Here is a 25,653-nt window from a genome sequence, read left to right on the forward strand (position 1 = left end):
AAACTAGATCTTCTCCTGCTGTATCTTTATAGCTGGATTGTGCAGCTCTGTGCATGAGCTGACAGCAGTTAGTAGTTTCTCTGCATTGCCATGCACTGGTGTCTGCTGTTTGTCTACACATACGTACAAAATTGTTCATGCAAATGTCACCTTAAGGCCTCAGTATATTTCCAGCAACACAAAGCTAACAAGGGCTGCTAAAAGTATACTGTAAGCAGTTGGTCTTTTTTGTTTGTTTGTTTGTTTGGTTTTTTTTGCAAGAATGTGTGTGTTAATAAAACCAGGCACTGGTATTGATTTGTAGGTTGTAGGCCATAGTTTATAAGTATTACTTTCAGATTCACTCACATGCATAACATCTGTTTTATGAACTGTCAAAATTATTTATTTATTAGTTATATATATTATATGTGTTTACCACACACACATTTACTATAGCAGAATAGTACAAAGCTCAACTTGTGTGTGGTTCAGAAGGCCTCTCGTGCCCCAGTGTCTCTTGCTTCTTTCTGAGTACTGGATTGGCGCCCTCCTTCGTTTTGCCACAAGGAAGTGTGGTGTGTGAACGCTGCATAGGGGGTGATAAGCACCCGTCTGGCTGGTCAAAGCTGGTGCACCATTCTAAATGTTAAACAGCACATTTTTGTCCTTTCTTCTACAACACCTCAGCAATGGAAAAATGTCTAGAAGCCTGAGAACTGAAATTGTGTTTTGTGAAATTTATGCAGAAAATATATTTTAGTGTTTGTTTAGGCTCAGGCTTGAGGGCCTTAATTTGATGTGATATGGATGTTAGTGAATTAGTGAGTCACTTGTATATGGTTTGATTTTATAAACAATTTAAAAAAACTTGTAAATAAATGTAAATAATGGAAATAAATGTACCAAATGCAAACTGTAAAAACTTAAGAAACAAACATAGTTGAAGCAGTTAAAGCAGTTAAAGAACATTCAGGAAAACAGCCTAAACAATCAAATTAGGCCCAGACCAAATGCAAATTACATGAAGAGACATGTAGAGGCACTGAAATCCAGGTAGGATGGTTGAAAAAGGACACTCCAGTAGATGGTAGCAATACAGTGTTTCTAGACTGGCATTACACAGTTAGCTTTCATTCACCACCTCAGAATAACATCATCTAAACAGTATGAATGACTGGTTGCAGCTCGCATGTTATTTTTTTCAGTTGGTCCTTTACAGCGGACGTTGCTCTCTCTCTGGCCAGTTTTGTGATTTCTTCTTGCAGAAGGTTCTCAGTCTCATTGAGCACATAGTCATCATAAAGAGACATATACATCTTGTGGCTTTTGAGTTTTGACCAGCATATGCCTATTGTCCAAAGCATTAATACCAGAAACAGGAGACCCAATCCAAAGCCCTTTAAAAAAAGTATGAACAACACAATCTTAAGTTACCTAAGATGATATTAGTGAATAAGTGACTCTTTACAAGTGATACACTGCTGTACAGTCACATATAAATAATGATTCTTTGATGGATGATTTTTATTGGTTAAATATGAATTTACTTACACGTGAAATGTTTTTCCAGTCTATGATGGATGCAAATTCATCTCTGCTGGGCTTCTCTTTACAAGCTGGTTGCTCCCTCCTGACTGTTATGTTCCGTGATGTTGTTTGAATGCAGACCAGCCAGTCTCCGTCCATCAGTGCTGTGACGATCCATAATGAGCCCACAGTCAAAACTCTCATGGCACGCTTATACACTGCATAGGACTTACAGGAACATAAAACCTCAAAAAAGGTGTTGTCCACAATGACGAAAATTAGGGAAAAAATTAGGATTGGGGAAAGTATGTATAATAAGCAAAACCATATGTTTGTTTTAGGGTCGCATGGACAAAGAAATTCCACTTTGAAAATGTACTGGAAGATAACAAAAAAGAAGAAAATGCCAAATGTACCACCAGCTGATGTCAAAAGTTTTATTAGCATGTCGGTGGAGAAGTCTGGATGTTTCATTGCTATTGCTCAGTCTGCAGCCTGCCTTGTGTTTTGTGAAAGTGGTGGTTGTGGAAAGGCAGCCTTGAGTATGAAGAAGCAACAACAGCAAAAGCCAGCTGATGTAAAAAAGGGAGGAGTCAGAACTGTAGGTTTGTGCATGAGACAAGGACAGTCGAGGATAAGATCTCCTCTCTGCAGGAAAGCAAAAAGGAGCTGACTCCTCCTTCACCAAACTCACCCTCACAGATCTCATGACAGAGTCATCTTTTTGCCTAGATGTGTGAGCATACTGAGGGTCAGAGCATAGCCAGCCCTTACGCTGCTTACACCACCCAACCTTCCCCATATAAACACTTTACCAGTGTCTCTGACAGCTCTCGCTCTGTGGCCGGGTGTTTATGCTGCAAGTTCTCCTCTGTGACTCCACCTTTTTTCTGTCACAGTACCCAAAATATATGACTTAAAATATAAACACAATAATTTGGGATAAATCTAACAAGAAAACCCTTCACACTGTCAGAAAACAACATTACAAGGATGCTGTGAGCAGGAGTTATTGAGGGAGACATTTTAGCCCCTCTGAACTTTGAAGAGAACTCATCCCCCTCCCAAACCTACACATATGCCTCGAGTACATATTTATAATAACACAGGTCCCCAAAAATAAAAGAAGAGGCCAGTCAACATCCAAGCTCTAAGCATATCACTATAGGCTCTGTGTGGTACTCAATAGCCCACCCCAGGCTACAAGAACTAGACAAGGCATAGAGCCATGCAGGTCACAGGAATCGAACAGGAACCAGATAAACCCAATGTGTTGGAACTGGATCGACCTGGAAAGCTGGAACTGGAGTGAGAAACTGGCACAGGAACTGGCGATCCATGTAGCTGGCACAGAGTGGGGAACTGGAACCGGAGGGACCCAGCTAACAGAAACTGGAGCTTTTTTAAAGCAGGAACAGGAACTGAAATGCTCTGAATGAGGTAGCTAATCCCGTACTCTCCTGTTCTTACACAGTGAAAGCAGACATTAACCCCTCATGTATTATCCCACAGTACAGTAAATATAAACATGTATATGCTGTGATTTTGTATGTATAAAAATCATCAAAATGTCTTTTAATAAATCGATTATAAAATTGAATGAATAGAAATGCAATTTTCTTGTAAAGAAAAGGTCGGTTACACTTTTCCTAGAACCATCTACAAGCCTCTAACATTGATTGGGAGAATTGCTGTTTCAGTGTTACTTTCAATGAACAGCTTAATGTTAAATGAAGAACCTAAATGAAGTACAGGATCCAGGTTCTGTACTGAAATTTGGATCATTATGGATAAGAATATCAATCTGATTGATTATACAGTTTTGCATGTATGCAAATGTGGCATTTGCAAGTTTGATAAGAGAGAATAAAGTTACTGTTACCAATTAACATTGGAGGTGAAGCTTGACTGGCTAGTGAAACATGTATAGATTAAGGCCATGATTTCATTTACTGATGCCTTAACCTTTCCAACATGTTCTGTTTATGAACACCAGTGCTCTTTGCAAGGCTGTGATTTTTATAATCAACATGATCAGTCAAATTTGTTTTGCCGTGATTATGCATTATCTAAATTAGAGAAAGTATACGTGAACAAGCCATAATAATAATAATAATAATATTAATAACCCCACTTAATGTTTTTTCAGTTTTTCAGTCATCACAGAAGCCTGCGACATCCCTCAAACACCAACCAAATTAGCTGCTTTACATCCAGCATTGCAGTCCAAATCAACTGTCTGAACAGCAGGATTTCTTTTCTGAAATTGTTTGTTGCTGTTGCTGTCAACGGCTCTGGCATCCAACGGCTCTTGCATTTAGCGCCGCAAAAATTTATCTCTAATATCTAATTCTCTTTGTTTGATTCAGCAGCAATACCTGACTTTATATGATCGCAAATTGTGTAGTTTACATCAAGGCTAGAAACTGAGCTAGCTGCAGCTAAACCTTTCTAGCGTTTTCTCTTGTGCAGAGGCTGCAATGGCTTAAGTCAGCGTTGGATCTGACAATCCAATTTGGGGATCTTTTTAAGCAGCTCATGGTTACACTGGTCCTTTATTTGAATTGGGCAGAATTCCCGTTGAATAGTTAACCACTGTTTGTGACCCAATTAGTAGAGCTCAATTAAATTAGTTGGTTTAGCCTACAGCTGTTAAAAGGCAGCACATCATCCTCATGCAATCTGCCATGATTCAGTAAATTGAAATATGAGCCATTTTCTCATTTCACAGCAGCGAGAGAGAGAGAGAGGGTGCAGGAGGGGCAGATACGGTACTGGAAATGGGCCTGTACTCACCAGTTTACAGTACTGGCATTTCTACATTTGACTCTTGGTAGAACTTTCTTCTGCTCTCGCCATATCAGGTACTGTGTGATTCATAATGATGCTATAGAAACTGTTTTACCCAGGGGGCACCACACACTGTTACTGTTCTCTTTAGGGTTGACAGGCATAGTGAGTGCACTGAACTGTGGCGGTTCAGTACATATACCTGCACAGTTACACTCCTAAAACTTACATATTTGTTTGAACTTGGATTCTGCAGTTGGTATAAATCTGCAAATATCCTTCATATATCTGCTCTGAGCTTCTTGGATTTTCACATTGTAAAGTGCGTTGAGTGCTGCCAAACAAACTCTTTTTATGTGGACACGGAGATGCTACAAGCTACAGTCGATCACGATCAGTAAGAGAAAGTTACCAAACCTTGGTTTTGGTAAAAAGTTCCATTCACTCATTCTGCTCCAGAAAAGAATAGTTCAAAGAGATCATGAAAAGTGCTGCACTCCGACTGAACCTTAATGTTAGGAGAACCAGTTGTTGTCAGTAGAGTCGAAAATTTTATTTGAAAAGATAATGAAAGGTAACATCATCTGCCATCGTCTGACGCTAGTAGTTCTGTAAGCATGTTAGTGCTGAAGTTTCATTTCTGCTGCTCGGGCTGTAGCCTGCTTCATGCTTTGTGGTATTGGCTTTGTTGTGTGGCAGTCCAGAATATGAAGGCACGACACCAGAAAACCCCTGCTTAGGTATAAAAGCTACAGAGGAAGGAGTCAGAACTGTGCTTTTGCACCCAATAACTATGCTATACTAAATTAAAACATTTCAATTCAAATATCTTTGAAAAGTGCTTGACACAAAGCAGCTGTACAGGAATCCAGGTCAAAAGCTCTTTTGAACAACCAAGTGGCAACAATGGCAAGAAAAAACTCCCTCAGATCAAGATGAAGAAACCTTGAGAGGAACCAAGACTCAAAAAGGGAACCCAACCGTCTCTGGTCGACACCAGATAGCAGAACAAAAAGTCTAGTTACAAGAATGAAAGCAGATGAAAAGTAGAGTAATGCCTGGATAAAGAGAAATAATGAAGATATAGGACTAATGTGACAGAAAGACATCCCTATTGAGGATCCCACTACGTGTCTACTTGCATACCTATCAGGTTACTTGCTGTTAAGTACTGTATACATGAAAACTGGTCTGTTATACCTCAGTGACGGCTGTGTTCATGTATGTTATAAGCTGACTGAATATAGCTTTATGTCCTAGCACATTACATACCTCTGCACCTTATCCCCACCATACACATTCAGTACAGAGTGTGTCTGTGTTACAATGTCCTGGCTGTTCACTGTGTCTGTTGTCTCTTGTATTAATGGCACTTATTGTATTGTTCAGATTCCATGTTTGCACACTTATGTATCTGTACTGTATTATTTCTGTTCCATGTTGCACCATAGTCCTGGAGGATGTCATTTGTGTTCTTGTAATCGGATGGAATGACAATAGGAGAGAAAAAAAAGTTTGGTGAGAGAGAAACATGAAAGTAAAAGTCATTTTTTAACATTAACTTTGGAGGTGAAGCTTAAATGGGTAGACGTTTAATCAAGTCAAATCAGGTTTATTGTCACATCACATTAATACAGGCATGAAGGTTAGTGAAAACTGTAGGTGCCTGGTAGTAAGTACAGTGCACAGTAGTAAAAACACACATATACAAAATAGGAAATACAGAATATGTACACATTAACTTGCACTATACAAACTTTATACATATTCTATACATACTCTATACACACTCTATACACCATATATATTCTAAACATACACTATACATACACCATACATACTCTATACATACACAATACATACACTATACACTATACATACTCTATACACCATATATATTCTATACATACACTATACATACACTTTACATACTCTATACATATTCTATACATACTCTATACATATTCTATACATACTCTATACATACTCTATACACCATATATATTCTAAACATACACTATACATACACTTTACATACTCTATACATACACTATACACCATATATATTCTATACATACACTATACATACACTTTACATACTCTATACATACACTATACATACACTATACACTATACATACACTATACACCATATATATTCTAAACATACACTATACATACACCATACATACTCTATACATACACCATACATACACTATACACTATACATACTCTATACACCATATATATTCTAAACATACACTATACATACACAATACATACACTATACACTATACATACTCTATACACCATATATATTCTATACATAAACGCTACATACATTTTACATACTCTATACATACTCTATACACCATATATATTCTAAACATACACTATACATACACTATACATACACGATACATACACTATACACTATACATACTCTTGCTTTCACTTTATACCACTGATACAGTAAAACATAGTTAGTGCACTCACAAAAGAAATCAGTCATTGTCATTTTAAAGAAGAAATAGTATTTTAACTCTAGGCAGCAGGGGGAGCTGTGCAGTCACTGCTTAGCCCCAAACACCACCTTCACTGTAGAAACGTAGTATGTGAAGAGGGCAGACTGGGACATGGCATTTGCAAATGATATGTAAATTAGAAGCTGTGTGAGGGCTAAGGGTGTAACAGTACACAGATGTCATGGTTCGAGTTTGGCACTAGTTCAGTATAACAGGAAAAAGCAACAAAAAAGGTTTACGACTAGATTAGAAGAGAGTTGAGCAAGTTACAGTTTGTTCCACCCCTAAGCAGGTGTAGCCTGTGTTTATTTTATCATACTTTTTGATACACTGTAGAATATTTCTGAAATGTACAGTGATTTACATGTACAGTTTTACCTTTCATGTCACTAGACATCATTGTCAAGTAGTCTGCTAATCAGCTTGGACACAGCAGGTTTGGGAGTGAGTTGAGGACAGTGGGTGTTTAAGGGTAATAGAACACTGGCAAAATTGTGTAGATCCTTTGGATTTGGGAGAGGTTCTTTTTAAAAGCTTGAAATTAACTTTAATCAGGTACTACAGAGTTCAGTAGTTCAAAACTTTTAGACAGTTTCAATTTAAACACTATAGAAGAACTGAACCTGAGTGTATGTCTAGTTTAACTAATTTCACGAAATATTAAATGAAATGATGGTTTAAAAACATAGCCTACTTTATGACAAATATCCAGACACAGAAGAATGGGGTTGGGGGGGGGGGGGTATTAGAATAACTCTTCTAATTAGCTGTCTAATTGATGACTAAAATATTCTTCTAATTGACTAATTGACTAAAATATTCTGTCAACCAATCCATTTAATTTGTGATTTTTTTGCATTAGTAATGGTTGGGGGCTAAAAAAGGAATTCTACACAAAAAATAAAATATTTAAACAATAAGAACATTTATTGGTTGCATACTTTGAAAAAAATATTTTTATTGATCACATTATGATGCACACAAACGTTCTTGAACATGTAAATTATACAATTTTGCATTTTCAAATTTATAACAGATACACAATACACACTAACTAAGCAAATTAAATCATGTTTTTGGGGTTTTTATTTTATTTATTTTTTTCTAAGAGTCAAAGTAAAGCCTGTACAAAATAGCACCCCATCTTCGTCACTAACACCATCCTCATCAACATCATCAATATAAAAATTGAGGCTATTCCTTCATTCACAGAGAACTGGAACGTTACTGAACACAGATTTCAACTAAGGTTTTGTTTAGATAGCAGTGGATCTAGTGGTAACTGAGGTCGTACGATGATTCAGAAATGGAAATGATAACAACATTTGATTGAAACCACAGTAGATTCTTAACCGCAGTCGATTGTCATTCTGTGCAGCAGAATTTAGAATATTCTCATAAAGGTAGAAACAGTTTGGGAACAGCGCTCTTCAGAATTGCTTCTTGCTAACACAATATGTACATAGTATGTTACAGATAAAACCAAAAATGAGTAAAAACATAACCATAAAATCAATGACCTGTTGCACTGACATTGGCAGACCCAGTGCTTTGCACCTAGTGTTCCTCATCGAGGTCAGTTGATTATTTAGGTAGTAATGGCTGTCGTTCAGCTGAAAAGAATCCAGTTATGGTTGTATGGCCTGTATACTTTTTTATTTGGTCCAGTTTGGTCTGTACATTGACCTCAGCACGCTCTTTGACCTCTTCTTTAAGTTTTACTTTCAGCAAGTTGTCAGTCTCTTCCAGTACGTATTCATTAAAGAGAGTCTTATTGTAGAACTTGTGTCCTGCTCTTTTTGAACAGCATAAAACGAGTGCCCATAACACCAACATCCCACACAGGAGAGCCAAGCCAAAGACCTTGAAAATAAATGTTTGCAATGAGAAAGCATAATCAGCATCAAGATAAATCCACAGTGGGTAACTAATTCATATTAAATAACACCATCATCCTGACACATCATTTCATTTGACAGAAACCAGTTGATTAAATACAGTACTTACACATGACACACTTTTCCAGTGTCTCATAGCTGCATAATCGTCACCTGTAGGTTTGTTTTTACAAGCTGGTTGCTCACTTCTGACTGTTATGTTCCGTGATGTTGTTTGAAGGCAGACCCACCAGTCTCCATCTATCAGTGCAGTTACGATCCATAGCAAACCCACTGCAAAAGCTCTCAGAAGTCGATTAAGAATTACACCACTGTAAGTACAACAGTTCCTGTCTGTAAAAATCTCCAAAAATGTGTTGTCCACCACGATTATAATGCTGAAAAAAATGATGAAGGGAAGAATCATATAAAGTAAGCAGAACCAGGCGTTGTCTTCAGGGTCGCACGGACAAACAAACTCCTGTTTGAAAAGATAACTGAAGGTAACAAAAAAGAAAGCCACAGCAAAAGCACCACCAGCTGATGTTAGTACTTTTGGTAGGGCTGCAGTATCAAAGTTTGGATGTTGCATGGCAGGTTGCATGGCAGACTATTGCCTGCTTTGTGCTTTTTGAAATTGGGTTTGCTGGGAGGCAGTCCAGGGTATGAAAGTACATCAATAGAAGAAGCCTGCTTATGAATGAAAGGTAGAGGGGGAGGAGTCAGACCTGTGCTCTTTTCTCACCAGATATTTGCTATATCCTGTTTCCATTGTGTGCACAACAGATCTGGGCCTTTTAGTTATCTCATTTCAGATCTTCAGAATTTCATATTATCTTTACTGGAGATCAGAAGCCGCTTTTGCACTAGACAAAGGTAGGCAGCCTTGGGCTCTCATGAGACAAGAGACAATATGAGTGAGATGCATGTTGTTGTTATCTAATAACATACAAAACTGCAATAGCAGCAATTACAATTATATTTAACATGAATTATGGAGGATGTTTATTTGTGTGATGTTCTGGGTGTTTAGGGTGAAAGCAGAGGAATCCAAAAACGGGGAAGGATTGCAAAGCAAAAGGTTTCCAAATATAACACTGTTTTCAGCCTGAACATAGCTCAGCTCACATAGGCTCAGCAAGCCATACAAAATGCCAGTATAGTAAGTGTAGACAACTCTGACTGCCAGACACATATGGAACATCTGATAATCATGTTAATGGTGGCGACCATGACACTGATAAACATGGTAAAGGTGACTGTTGAAAAGGGATCTACCTAACCAACATGGCTCACTATCAGTGCAGTGAAAAACCTTTATTCATCGCCAAACACAGTGTATAGGAACTGTAATCCATTACATTTAAGTAATGAAATATTGACTTTTTGATTTCATTATATTATTTTGTTCCACTTTTCTTTGCTGAAGGCCTTTAGTTATGATGTTTCTTGAGGCTGTTGCCTCAAATTGTCTATAATGTTTAGGTTAGGGGACTGTGAGGGTCGTTACAAAGCTTCAGTATGTGTCTTCTGATGTAGAAGCTATCTGTGTGTTTTGACCTCTTTAGTCCACAGCACTTGTTTGCAAAACTGATCTGTCTTGTCTAGATGTTCTATGGCATACTTCAAACATTGAGTTTTGTAATAAGGTTGCATGTAAGGTTTCTTTCTTGCGTATCTTCCACAAAGATACACAGGCAATGCTGTACAGTGGAATAGTGCCCCACCCTCTTGACCTTTACGTTACCCTTCTTGCAGGCTCTTGTCAGTCAGAGTTTTGATTTGCCTCTCTTCAAGCATACAAGCAGTTATTTCAGCCTTTCAGAGATCTTCCAGATCTCATCTGGACCTCTGGAGTTCCCCTGAACACTTGTATGTCATCTACAGACTGACTTACGTTTAGAAAGGTCTTTAGAAAGGGGGTGCTACATTTTAAACGATGCTGGATTAGTTGTGTAGTTTTGCTGGTTTATAGGGTTGGGCGGTATCCCCTTTTTTTACACCATCATACCATTTTAAGATATTACCACGATATGCGGTATTAGTGGGGACGGGGAGTAGTGCAAGTTGTGCAAGTAGTGCAGATGGTCCTTTATTTTTGTAGCTTCTGTATGATATTATCCTGTGCTATTTAAGAACCACAAAACAATCAAATAAGAAGTTCTGTATGTTCCCAGTGTCACAGACTAAATTACCACCATGCACACCATTCAATAAATGTTAAACCATCAGTCTGCCAACAACTGCAAATGTTAAAGAGAAGCTGATTATCCTTAGTCAGCAAGATAACAATCTGCTCACCTGAAAGCCCACTTATACATTTTAGACAATAATAACTCAGATCGAGCGACTGGTGTTGGTGGAAGGATAGAAAGCTGGACATAAAGGTTTTTTCAATGACTGAAGTCTAAAACTCACTGACACTACCGAATGCTGATGCTGAATGGTGTTACCACCTCAGCCAGGGTTTTGCTGCAGCCCACAGTTGCTGCTTGTTTGTGGGTCTTTCTGCTTTCAGTTTTGTCTACTGTAAGTGAAAGGCATGCTCAGCTGGGTTGAGGGTTTAAGCCATTTCAGAAGATTTCGTATTTTTAAGAAGCTACATAAAGAAGCTGTTTGAGTGACAGCATTCAGTAAATTGACCAGCACACAAGATCATCAGTTCAAACAGAAGTTACTTGAGTCTAAAATAAGGCCCAAAACAACCCAAGAACCATCAAGGCAAAGGTCTGCCATGAACGGAAAGCTACTAGAACATCAATATCATTGCCTCGCCATGGACTAACTAACAGGCTGCCTTTCAAGAAAGAAGCTCCTGCTTCAAAATTGACACCTTCAAGCTCAACTAAAATCTGCAGCTGATTGCATGGACAAAGAAAAAACCTTTCACCCTAAAGTTTTTAGGGTCAAAGACAAAGATGTAAGACATTCTACCCCAATCACAATGCATAACTCTTAAGCATTGTAGTGGTCGTAACATGTTTCTGGGGCTGTTTTAGTTACCTTACATTGCACAAAGTGGAGTCCTGAAGAAACCTTCAGCATCACCTTAAAACATCAGCAAGACGGCTAAAACTTGTAGACAATCAGGTGTTCCAACGGGACAGTGACCCCAGATGCAAATCAAATGTGGTTGGGAAAAGGATAAAGCAGATTAACATTAAGCTTTTGAAATGGCATTCCCAAAGTCCTGACCTCAAATATGTAGACTTTGCTTAGGTCCATGCCAGGAAACTAACAAATTTAACTAATTCTGCCAAAATGAGCAATCAAATATTCAACAAGAAATCTTTCCAAAACCTGGCGACCAGAAGCATTTAACATCTTAGAAATTTGCTAAGGGACTTTTAACCCAATATTAGGTATGCTGTATGTATATGTATGTATATTTTTGATCATGTGTGTTTAATTTTGACCCTGTGTTGACTTCTGACCCCAATCCCCCCCCCCCATTTGTGCAAAACACTTTTCTTTTCTTAGAACCAGAATGTAATCACTGAAAGCCCAACACTGTCTATGAGGAGACGTATGTGAACAGCCGACCACAAATGCCTGTATGTAGGTGCCTGCATATGTTCTCATGGCATTGTGAAAGAAAAAAAGACCTCAGCCTTTCTTTGATTTCTACCCGTGGTAAGTCTGCACTGTGCCTCAAACCAAGGCTTTCTGCTAACCCTGCACATTCTCAAAATGTGGTTGAGTGCATACATTGTCTCAGGGAAAGGCATCAGACCTGTTTACAAGAATTTACCTAATTTCTCAGAATGTAAGCGTAACAAACAAGACTCCAGATGACCACTGCACTTCTGTACAAGCAGCAAAAACTGTGCAAACACCAAAAAATCTAAACATGAGACACAGAAATGACACGTTTATAACTGGCTTTTCCTTTTCATGCATGTCTTGTTGACTTTAAAATATCCTTCAGTTATGTCCTATATTTTTTATATACGGTAGAGTTGGACTGTTTTATGTTATGACAGCTAATAACACTGCTTTCTGTCTTTGTGAAAAGATATAAAAAGCATTCTACACAGTGTAATATTTGATGGCTCTAGTGTAACATGGTACATGTACATATTCATGATTTTAGAACTTGAATGAACATATTTTAAAAGGTTTATCCTTATTCGCTATATTGCCTTGTGTAAAACTTTGTTTAGTGATTTTGTCTAATCTGTGTAAAGTAAAGAAGGGTATCCCTGCAATCTAAAGCCAGCTCCAAATGAGCGGTAGAACATTTTCATACACATCTCAGCGGATGAAAGCTTCGGCTTGTTAGTTGGTGCGTATGTGAGTTTGACTGTAAGTAGCAGAACTAAGGACACCAGAAACAAAATAAAATAAGGTTGACAGTAACACGCTTTCTACTTATGGGGTGGAAGGAGCAATGACTGTTCCGTTCTGCAAAAATAACGGCAAAAGTGTCAGCCATTAAATTTGCAACCAGAGTCTGTGCATTAAAGACCACAGGTGAAGCCAGACTCGCCTACTTAATTGGTAGACTGGCCCCTTCTCTGAGAATAAGCGTGCCTCAGACTGCAGAAGTAGAGGGCATAGAGTAGGATAGGAACAGTTGGGACTGCACATATCCCTTTTAAGTGCGGACAGTTGGGACATTCGACATCCAGCGAATACTGAATTGTCCCTAACAATATTTTTAATTATGTATTTGGTAAACCTCATTAAATGAGGGACGATTCAGTAGGCTATTAATCCTAAACGTGTGTGTGTGTTTGGCAATTAGCCTAATTTGGTGATATTCTCAGTCATTGACTAATGTGTATAGTCAATATAGTTGTGCTTACACAATAATAAGGTTATCTCAGTCCATGGACACTTCAAATATTCACTTTAGTTAAAACATTTCCCACTTCCTGCACTACTTACTGTAGGTATTTGCCTGATCAACCTAATCAGATCATTAACAAGCCGTTCCTCAGGTAAAGTGGGTGTACTCGAGCAGGAAACATTAAGATGTGCAGGACAGGTGTTTACTTACCTCTCCATCTCCATCTGAATACTTCTTGGTAAAGGCTGGGATCTGTGGTATTTATGTAAAAGCTTGCTCTTTGTTTTTCTTTTGACTTTTTTAATGTATTAAGTCAATTCTATAAACATACCACAAGAAACAAAATTCCAAATTCTCTTCGATTGTATTAATAAATACTCAATGCAGTTTGTGACCGTTATTGAAAAGTTGACTGCACATATCCCTTTTAAGTGTGCCAGAATGTTTAATAAACATTACTTAAGCATTACTTTAACCTATATAGTCCTTAATTCTATCTTTTTGTGACCTGTATTGTAACACATTTCTACCCTTACTGAGCTTTCATTAAGCATTATTCAGTCATCGTTAGCACTACCTCATGTGCTACAATAGCAAGCTGCATAAAATTGCTTCATTTACATTTACGCCATTTAGAAGACGCTTTTATCCAGAGCGACTTACAAAAGTGCTTTGCAATTTACTCAAGAATAACCTTAGCTAGTTTGAATAGACTAAAAAATCAAAGATACCTCTAAGCTTAGACACTACTAAACACAAGTCAATATAGAGGCCTTAATACTCTACACTTCACTCAGTTCTGAGGGTGATTGTGGTCAAGAACATATGGTTATGTGAATGTAAAGGGTGAAGTAAGGAGGAACAAGTCAACCACAGCTTACAGATATTAACCCTTTTAATACACACCAAGGTAAACACAGACAGTGTAACCACCAGTAAAGCCACCAAGATGGTATACAGACTGTAAACATAGTCTGCTTACATGAAAAGGGAATCTGGTAGCACCAAAGGAAAAATCAGTTTCAAAACCAACAAACCAAAGAGTTAGGTTAGTTTTTTGTTTAAATTATTTAATGATGAACTGAGACATTGCTTCACCATTTAGTAATTGGTTGTAATATGTTTAATGGGTGATTAATTGAGACATTAGTTGAGACATAAATGAGTAATGCTTAATAATGTTTTAACTAGTACCAAGTAATAATTGGTACTAGGATTTGGTCATGTTCAGGTTGCAGTTGATCAGGATTTGGGGTTGATGCTGGTTGTGTTCAGGTTGCAGTTGATCAGGATTTGGGGTTGATGCTGGTCGTGTTCAGGTTGCAGTTGATCAGGATTTGGGGGTTGATGCTGGTCGTGTTCAGGTTGCAGTTGTTCAGGATTTGGGGGTTGATGCTGGTCATGTTCAAGTTGCAGTTGATCAGGATTTGGGGGTTTATGCTGGTCGGGTTCAGGTTGCAGTTGTTCAGGATTTGGGGGTTGATGCTGGTCGTGTTCAAGTTGCAGTTGATCAGGATTTGGGGTTGATGCTGGTCGTGTTCAGGTTGCAGTTGATCAGGATTTGGGGGTTGATGCTGGTCGGGTTCAGGTTGCAGTTGATCAGGATTTGGGGGTTGATGCTGGTCGTGTTCAGGTTGCAGTTGATCAGGATTTTGGGTTGATGCTGGTCGTTTTCAGGATGCAGTTGATCAGGATTTGGGGGTTGATGTTGGTCGTGTTCAGGATGCAATTGATCAGATTTGGGGGTTTATGCTGGTCGGGTTCAGGTTGCAGTTGATCAGGATTTGGGGTTGATACTGGTTGTGTTCAGGTTGCAGTTGATCAGGATTTGGGGTTGATGCTGGTTGTGTTCAGGTTGCAGTTGATCAGGATTTGGGGTTGATGCTGATGGGGTTCAGGTTGCAGTTGATCAGGATTTGGGGGTTGATGCTGGTCAGGTTCAGGTTGCAGTTGATCAGGATTTGGGGGTTGATGCTGGTCAGGTTCAGGTTGCAGTTGATCAGGATTTGGGGTTGATGCTGGTCGTGTTCAGGTTGCAGTTGATCAGGATTTGGGGTTGATGCTGGTCGTGTTCAGGTTGCAGTTGATCAGGATTTTGGGTTGATGCTGGTCGTTTTCAGGATGCAGTTGATCAGGATTTGGGGGTTGATGTTGGTCGTGTTCAGGATGCAATTGATCATATTTGGGGGTTTATGCTGGTCGGGTTCAGGTTGCAGTTGATCAGGATTTGGGGTTGATACTGGTTGTGTTCAGGTTGCAGTTGATCAGGATTTGGGGTTGATACTGGTTGTGTTCAGGTTGCAGTTGATCAGGATTTGGGGTTGATGCTGATGGGGTTCAGGTTGCAGTTGATCAGGATTTGGGGGTTGATGCTGGTCAGGTTCAGGTTGCAGTTGATCAGGATTTGGGGTTGATGCTGGTCAGGTTCAGGTTGCAGTTGATCAGGATTTGGGGTTGATGCTGGTTGGGTTCAGGTTGCAGTTGATCAGGATTTGGGGTTGATGCTGGTCGGGTTCAGGTTGCAGTTGATCAGATTTTGGGGTTGACGCTGGTCGGGTTCAGGTTGCAGTTGATCAGATTTTGGGGTTGATGCTGGTCAGGTTCAGGTTGCAGTTGATCAGGATTTGGGGGTTGATGCTGGTCAGGTTCAGGTTGCAGTTGATCAGGATTTGGGGGTTGATGCTGGTCAGGTTCAGGTTGCAGTTGATCAGGATTTGGGGGTTGATGCTGGTCAGGTTCAGGTTGCAGTTGATCAGGATTTGGGGGTTGAAACTGGTCGGGTTCAGGTTGCAGTTGATCAGGATTTGGGGGTTGAAACTGGTCGGGTTCAGGTTGCAGTTGATCAGGATTTGGGGGTTGATGCTGGTCAGGTTCAGGTTGCAGTTGATCAGGATTTGGGGTTGATGCTGGTTGTGTTCAGGTTGCAGTTGATCAGGATTTGGGGGTTGATGCTGGTCGTGTTCAGGTTGCAGTTGATCAGGATTTTGGGTTGATGCTGGTCGTTTTCAGGATGCAGTTGATCAGGATTTGGGGGTTGATGTTGGTCGTGTTCAGGATGCAATTGATCAGATTTGGGGGTTTATGCTGGTCGGGTTCAGGCTGCAGTTGATCAGGATTTGGGGTTGATACTGGTTGTGTTCAGGTTGCAGTTGATCAGGATTTGGGGTTGATGCTGGTTGTGTTCAGGTTGCAGTTGATCAGGATTTGGGGTTGATGCTGGTTGTGTTCAGGTTGCAGTTGATCAGGATTTGGGGGTTGATGCTGGTCGGGTTCAGGTTGCAGTTGATCAGGATTTGGGGGTTTATGCTGGTCGGGTTCAGGTTGCAGTTGATCAGGATTTGGGGTTGATGCTGGTTGTGTTCAGGTTGCAGTTGATCAGGATTTGGGGGTTGATGCTGGTCGGGTTCAGGTTGCAGTTGATCAGGATTTGGGGTTGATACTGGTCGGGTTCAGGTTGCAGTTGATCAGGATTTGGGGGTTGATGCTGATGGGGTTCAGGTTGCAGTTGATCAGGATTTGGGGGTTGATGCTGGTCAGGTTCAGGTTGCAGTTGATCAGGATTTGGGGTTGATGCTGGTTGTGTTCAGGTTGCAGTTGATCAGGATTTGGGGGATGATGCTGGTCAGGTTCAGGTTGCAGTTGATCAGGATTTGGGGTTCATGCTGGTCGTGTTCAGGTTGCAGTTGATCAGGATTTGGGGTTGATGCTGGTCGGGTTCAGGTTGCAGTTGATCAGATTTGGGGGTTTATGCTGGTCGGGGTTTCAGGTTGCAGTGGATCAGGATTTGGGGGATGATGCTGGTCGTGTTCAGGTTGCAGTTGATCAGGATTTGGGGGATGATGCTGGTCAGGTTCAGGTTGCAGTTGATCAGGATTTGGGGTTGATGCTAATCTGTTTCAGGTTGCAGTTGATCAGAACTTGGGGGTTGTTGCTGGTCATGGATTTGCAGTAGGGGTTGAATGCTGTTGTGGAATATCAAGCAGGCCGGTCTTTTTCAGTTTATTTTTTGCATTTACTGTTGCCTTGACTTTGGACAGCTCTTTAATGCTCTTTTCTAGAAGTTGGTCAGTCTCCTCCAGCACATATTCACCATACAAAGCCTGCTTACAGGATTTGTATCCTTTGCTTTCTGAAAAATATATACCTATTGCCCATAAAATTAATATCACAGCCAGCACAGCCAATCCATACACCTTAAGGAGAATGTTTGAAAAGAGAAAGCACAATTTTTATAAATTGTAGTTATTTAATTTAACAACATTTCAAGGAATACAAAATCACTAGATTGAATACTTACACGCGATTGATTTGTGAAGTGTCTGATATTTGCAAATTCATCACTGGTAGGTTCCTTCTTGCAAGCTGGCTGTTCAGTCCTGACTGTTATGTTGGTTGACGTGGTCATAATGCACACTAGGCAGTCACCATCCAGGAGTACTGTTACAATCCATAGTAAGCACACAGTTGTAGCTCTCAGAATTCGCTTCAAACATGAAATTAATTGACAGGAGGAACAAAGATTAATAAAGATTTTGTCTGCTACGATTATAATTCCAAAAAATATGGAAGCGGGTGCAAAAATGTAAATCGAGCAAAACCACAGGTTTTCTTCATGGTCGCACGGGCAATCAAACTCCAGTTTAAAAATATACTGGGAAGTAACAAAAAAGAGGATGCCTACAAATGCACCATCAGCTGATGTTAGCAGCTGTGATAGCGCTTTAGTGCTGAAGTCCGGATGGGTCATTGTTGCTGCTCAGACTGTAACCTGACTTGTGATTGATGAACTTGCTGTTGTGAAGCAGTCCAGAGTATGAAGGAACACCTGAAGGGGACATTAGATAAAGCCTGCTAAAGAGGGAGGAGTCACAACATGTTGTTGTTGTCAGTTCTTATTTCCTCTTACGCTGTTGTGGATTTTTATATATGATCTTGTTATAAATACAGTACAAATATTCAGGGTGTACCTTTTCCCATTGCACCTCCAATCTTTGGAACTCTCTTTATGATAACCTTAGGGCTCATAAATGTTTTCTGCACATTTTGGATTACGGCCTATCTGGCAACACTGTAGTAGAAAACAGTAGATGGATACTGAATTGATCAACTATGATTTTTATGTTCTTTAACGTAATATATGTCCATGCCCTTTCTGTCTGTGTAAATTGGGCATTTGCAGGAATATTTTGCATGTGAGTGCATGCATGTTTACTCTGAAGATATGACTCAGCCTTTACTTGATTTGTATCTGGACTTCATTTGCACCTGTGCTTTGTACTGTACCAATGCATTTGGCACACATACTACCCTGCATTAGCTTTTGATGTGGTTGAGTGCATGCCTGTTCTCAGGCAGCAGACCTGTTTACTAAATTTCTACACAATTTCTCAGAGCATTAACGTAACAATCATAGGTGGGCATGACCACATTCACACGCTGAGCTTCCGTATGAACAGCAGCTGTGTTTTCTCAGTGTACAGTGGTATGTGTGGCACACTTTGTCAAAAGTTCTGTTACTGTGAAGAGTTAAGCAAGTAAAAGATGGCCTAATTTCCAAAAGGCATAAAGTTAAAGATAAAAATTTGTCAACATTTGTCAGTAAGATCAATTTTTATTTCCATCTTTCACAGTTTTAAATAACAAAAAAAGAAAAGGGGCCCAAAGAAAACAGTTGGGCACCCTGCATGGTCAGTGCTTAGTAACATCCCCTCTGACAAGAGTCTTTCAGGTTTTATTTGAGGGATGTTGGCCCACTTTCCCTTGCAGAGGTCATGTATAAGATTCTTGGGTCATGAAAGTGAAGCTGTATTGAACAGTTGGAAAAGAGGAGATAAAAGAAGGATTTTAAGCTTCAGGATTGCTGCGGGAACCAGAGACTGTGGGAAGTCTCAATTGATGGTTGATGGTTCTCTCCCCCGCAGGTTTAAAATATTTGCATATTCTCAGACAATTAGGGTTGTCTTTAATGCACGTGCAGGTGGAAGCGAGGGAAGAGTTCATTTGGCGGCAAAAATATTAGCAGAAAAGGAAGGTCTTGTAAAAGAATATCGATTCTGTTGTTAAATAGCTGGCAATCTAAAGATTGACAGCCGCATGCAGTGGCAGAAAGGGCAGGATAAAAGGTTTAATGGCACGATGCTAATAGCCAGGTGAAGAATAGGTCACGAATGCTCTAAAAACGGTCTTGAAATCATGCTGTCACAAGACCAATAAAAATATAGTCTTTGGCGGCCAGGGTCATCATACATACATTTCATTTCTTGTCATGTCATTTTGGGTAAATCAAACATTTCCTGTTTTTCATTCATTTTGCCTTAACATTGATGGTATGGACAAAGTGTTTAAGCTTCCAACCAAACACAGCAGAGCAACTTTGTCCCTCTAAATTCTGACATTACAGATCGTTCACTTTTTTATTTTATATTTATTAGGAAATAAATGTATTAGTAAAAAGGTTCTGTTAGAAGCACAAATGTGATTTCAAATAAATTGACCACAGGCCACAGATTCATTCTGTAAACACATGCTACTAGGGAATAAAAAGTCACTACACTGCACTGCCTACTTTTAACTCTCCAAAAAGTAATTAAAGATATCCAGCTAATATTTAGGTTTCATTAAAAGAGATACGCAAAGCCTCACTGTAATGCGAACTACAAAAATAATACAGAACTACAAAAAATACTTCATTAATTAATGAATGAACCAGTTTAACAATCTTACCTAAAAGAATGATTTACCAATTACCTTATTTACGGTCAATCAGCCAAGACATATTGGTTCCTCAAGACTGCTTCTTAATTTTACATTGGACAGATGCTAGGCTAGGCTGCTTTAAACTGGCCTCAATGAGTAAAATACTGTGTGTCCTTGTTGATTTTAAAGACTAAGTTATACCATGTTCTAAACCACATTGAGGTGAAATTGGTCCAGTGTTTATGAACAACCTAAGCTTACACTAAAGAAATACAGATATCAAACATATCTTGGCTAATAAACTACCTCTGGGATAAACTTAGTTTTAGTGTCTTTTAGACCACTTTTTTTATAAGCCTTTGTAGTTTTTTTGTAAGCAAAAGAAAGTATTGAGATGATCCTGCATATTTCAAAGGATGTGCTTTTCATGCAGAACATAAAATTACAGCTAACGGTAGTAAAATGGTTAGAAATATCCTCCAACACCTTTCCATCCTAATAAATAACTCACACATAGGTGCTGTGGGTAACATAAGAGAATAAGGGTGCATGTCTCAAATTGAGGTTTTTTTTATGTAAATAAGAATTGATGTCAAGGTAAATTGAAGTCTGTCAAGTTGTAGATTTCATGGATGGGTCCTTGCTCCCTCCAAGTGGAATGTTGGGTGAGAAATTGTCCTCCAGACATTTTCCTCTGCAGCCCCTAGTGGCTCGTACTGAATATGACGGGCATCTCCCTGCCCACTGTTCACAGGCTGACTCTGAACATATCTCAGTACATTCTCACTGACCAGCTTGGCTCTTTCCACTGCCTGCTCTTGTAGCTTTTCCTCCAGCATAGCAGAGGTCTCCCGCTCCACATAAACCTCAAACAATGACCTGTAATACGGCTTCCACCGGGTCTTGAGGGCTGAACTTACAGTCAACAGGAGAGAGAGTCCCAGAATGAGAATCAGTCCAATTATCTGGAAGACAGATACAGAGAGGTTTTAATGATTCAAGCCTGCACTCAAACCTTCACACACTGCAAGTTAAGATGGTTTATTCTTTCTCCTGTAAAGTGGCCATTTGGAGAGTTTCTGTGTGACAGCGATGGCACATCATGCTGGTCATGTTTACACAGCTTGTCCTTAGTCTTCGACCAGTTGGTTGATTATATGAGGTGAGCTTCAGCTTGGTTTATATGAAAGCGTACTGCCACTCCAGCTTATTCTGGGTCAGATTTGTGGCCCCTGATCCCAGACCCATAGGCACACCCCAAAATACCTAACACAGCTACTTCCCAAAGCCTGTGCTGCAGCCAAGAAAGGCTGTGTTTCTTGACTGAAGGCTGTTTGGTTTTGTAAAGTGCTTACGATTATTATCATCATTATTATTCAAATTATTATTATCATTGTGAGAGCCATTATCTCTAAATATAGAAACCCTGGAAGAGTGGTGGATCTTCACAGAAGTCACAAGAGAACCCAGGCAAAAATGTAAGAAAGTCTACTTTACTTAAAGTTTAACTATATTATTAAAAGTAGCAAAGGACGCAACTCCCACTATTTATAATGGCCTGCATGAGATGAACATAAAAAAAGGGCAGGGCTCAACATTACTGATGGAAGGCCAGGAAGAGGACGTTTTGACTTTCACCTGATGAAGGCCATGTGGTGCCCAAACTTCAAGACATTATTAATGCATTGGGTGAATAAAGGCATCTTTTACGCAGTGGGAGTTGCTCCTTCTTGGGTCAGGGATCATTATTCCACCATTAGGAAGAGAGTCCTCTGACATCTGACATATACAATATACAATGGTGGTGGTTGTATAATGATGGTAGGATGCTTTACTACTTCAGGGCCTGGATGACCTGCTATAATTGACCGCTTGTGGTGCTCCTCAGCGCCAGAGGTAATGCCAGGGTACCTTCTATACCGTAGACACGTGCGTAAAATGAATGCACACCGCAGATTCAGCGTAAAAGGTTTGTGTGGTTGAATCCTGGTAAGAATTAGCATACAGTAAGTACTCACCCTGGATTCGCTGTTGTACTTTCTTAAAGTTTCTGCTTCTTGCGGGGTTGGCAAATCCTTGCAGGCGATTTGTTCCCCCGTGCCGTTCACAACGACGGTCCGGACGCACACGTACCAGTCACCGTCGAGAAACGCGACCACGATCCAGAGGGATGCCGCGTAAAACACGTTCAGCACGTGTCTCCCGATCAGACCGCAGAAATGCCAGCCTTCCTCCCCGAAGCTTTTGGGGCGGTAACAGTAGCCGCCAGCACAACAGCAGCACTCAAACGTGTCACAGCACTCACTGCTGCTGCAGCACCTTTTCTCCGAGCGGACACAGCACTGACACACATAACACTGGCACACCTTCAGCAGCTGCGAGTCCAGCAGGATGAGGATGAAGAACATGATTCCCACTGGAAGCAGCAGATAGAGCCAGCAGTGCACCGCGGTCTCCTCGGGAGCTGTGCATGGACACGTGAACACGAACTTGAAGAAGATGACTGTGGTCACCACGGCGATGACCGTCCTTACAGGATGCCTGCTTAATACGTCCAGATTTGTCGGATAAGATGGATATCGTGACATATTTAGGATATATATTGAAACCAGTGCAAATATAATACTGATTACGTGCCTCGCCGCATTTTGTTAGGAGCCGTGTTGTGTTTAGAAACGCAAACCGACGGCACAAATGTCCGCCCAGCTTCCCATTGGATGTTGCGGGGAAGGTGAGGCGGGGTCACGAGGAGTGAGCCAATGAGTGGAGCGCTTTGCTACGCATGTCCCGCCCTCTGGCCTGCTGACGTATGTTGGTCCATGCTTTAGGCTGTAATCTGAAGCACGGGATGCGTCTGGAATCGCACACAGCTACTTTATTGTACATGCACTAAACTAGTGAATGCACTTCTAGTGCTGTTTTTAACTTACTGTTTAGTACAGTAGTACACAGTTTTAGACCCAGCCAGGTTGTTTTGCTCTTGGACTAAACTTCGCAGCTTCTGAGGGCGTGTCAGTGTTATGTGTCTTTCTCGATCCGGCTTTTCTCACTACCGGTTTTGTTCGCTAATGAGTTCAATTAAGTTTGTTCGAGCAGAAATAACGTGTACGTGCAGGAGGATGTACTGCTTATCTCAGTTTGTAGTCAGGTAGAAATATCTGTACAGGGCCACATATTGTTTTGTTCGTACCACCATCACCAAGATGTGATTCATGCCATGGCTATTGTATTCACTGCCATTTTTACATTTTACATGAGTAATTTACCACAGCGAGAATTCCTGATCTTAATGAATGACTTAATGAAAAACAGCAAGGTGGGGATGAGATGAAACGTTATAATTGAGGAGACCAGCCACTGGATGAACTATGAATGGGAGCTCTCTTAAAGCTCAACATGGCGTCTGATTACGGAAGTCCCGCCTTTCAACATAAAGAGCCAATTAGATTGCTGGTTTCCCTTAAAGCGGAGGAACGACACGCTATGTGGAGATCTGCGCAAGCGCAGTAGCCAGAACAATTCGACAAATCGCGTTATTGAGCCAAAATATATAAACTATTAATGAGGGGTTTGTCAGATTTTATTAATGACTTAAAATGTCTTTGAAACAGTAATTTGACCTTAAGTTTAAAGTATTTTGGTCTCTACCCATCCATAATGACAGAAGCCTGGTCTTGAATGACTGGAAATATGGCTGTATAGTGAACAGACTTGCCTATAGAGACTTAAGGATAAGAGCACATCCACTAACACAGATTTGATCAAAGCAGTTGTGGGGGTCTAGATGTTGTGAAGGGAGTTTTCTTCACCTTCATCTACTTTAAATGTTGTAGTCTGTTGTCTTCTGGGCCTTTTGGTGTTTCTGAGCTTGCCAGTGCATTCCTTCTTTTTCATAAAACCTCCTAAAATATCCATGTAGAGTTATTGCCCATGGCAGTTCTAATGTGAGTGTAGTCAGGGCTGGTGTTTTTATGAGCTACCAATGCAGGTTTGACAGCATTATAAGATAAAACAACATGGGTTACATGGGATAAAAACAACAATCTGGGATATCGATAGTATGTAATTTGTCACATAATACAAAGTCATATAGAGATTTTGGAGACAAAGAAATTCAAGTTATAAAATGAAAGTGATACAGTTTGCATGACTTTATGTGATTGTATCTCCTGCAAACAGAGTGTCTTGTGACTCCTGCAGAGTAAAATCTGTATAATCATTTAAACACTTTAGATATGCTGGTTGAAACGTTGCCTCATGTCAAAAGCACAGTTATCACAGATTAACCGTTCAGCCTCTGCCTTTTGGCCTTTGCCCAGATCTTCTGCTCACATGTTCAGATAAACAAATTAAAAGTAAATAAACACATCATTCATATTTTGGCCACAAAATAAAAAATGGTTAATTACTGTCAGAGTAGATTGTTTAAAAATGAACTGTTTATCATTTAGAAATGGAATGAAAAGCAGTAATAAAGCGAACATTTAAATATTTGAGAAAATACTGAACTTCATTTCATTTCGTTTTTCAAACTTAATATTAGTCATTATTCTAAAGATGTGTCTGTTTTCCCTGTTTCTCGGTAAGTGAGTACATGTGTGTAACTTTGTATTGTGTTTTGTGCTTTATTTGCATTCATATAAGGTTAGCTAGCTAACAATCAGATAAGAAAAGTACAGAAATCTATAGCTAATTTGTGAAAGTGTATTGGCTAAGCATTACAGGGGAAAAATGATTGACTGCCCTCTAGCGTGCCCCTTCTTGCAATGAATTACAATGATTTGATAATGTGTCTTAATGAGTGCCCTTCTATGAGCACCTTTTCAATAGAAAAGGGTGCCATTATGGAGTGCTCTCTATGCTGCTCCTATTTAGTTAGGGGTTTTGTCCCTACAGTGTCTGAATGAGTAGAGAAAATGAGACGCAGTGTTGTATAGTGTTCTCCTACAAGTATGAACATGATAAAGTGCCCAATTAGATGCTCCTGTAATGGAGAAATGCCTCTCAAGTGGATAAAATGAGATGCAGACCTGTGTGAGAATGTGCGCTGTAAAACCTTAATGCACAACTTATTTAATTAATTAAGTTCATTTAACATAAATACTACAGACAGGTGGAGTAACTTAAGGTGATTAAGTCAAACTAACTCAAAAATGACTATATTGACTCTTTGCTCCATCTATTTGCATGTTGGGCCTGTCTTTCCCCCTCACTCACCATGATTGTGTAGTCATTCCCCCAGGCTACCTTCCCCTATGTGTTCAGTTGGAATCTGTTGTGTCTAGCTGCCTGGCCTCAGTGCTGAAAGCTGTTAACACTAGTTGTTGCTGAGTGTGGCTGTATATTGGCTTAATTCTGACATAAAGTGGACTAAATAAACTGTTGGTGCAGAATTATGTATCAGTGTTTGGCTGAATTTGTGCTTAGTTTTGTGCTGTTCCTGCTTAAGCACACCTGATTTCATT

At 39.9% G+C, this 25,653-nt stretch overlaps 1 protein-coding gene across 1 annotated transcript; it reads right to left on the reverse strand.

Moving 5' to 3' along the window:
* Window positions 1-19,096: 19,096 nt before the first annotated feature.
* Window positions 19,097-22,843, reverse strand: LOC140560648 (uncharacterized). The gene is made up of 2 exons (XM_072685151.1): window positions 22,207-22,843; window positions 19,097-21,153 (listed from the first exon to the last, which is right to left on the reverse strand). The coding sequence occupies exons 1-2, from the start codon at window positions 22,774-22,776 to the stop codon at window positions 20,815-20,817; spliced, it is 909 nt and encodes a 302-aa protein (XP_072541252.1). The 5' UTR covers window positions 22,777-22,843; the 3' UTR covers window positions 19,097-20,814.
* Window positions 22,844-25,653: the final 2,810 nt, after the last annotated feature.

Source organism: Salminus brasiliensis, chromosome 8 (genome assembly GCF_030463535.1).
Source record: "Salminus brasiliensis chromosome 8, fSalBra1.hap2, whole genome shotgun sequence".
NCBI lineage: Eukaryota > Metazoa > Chordata > Actinopteri > Characiformes > Bryconidae > Salminus > Salminus brasiliensis.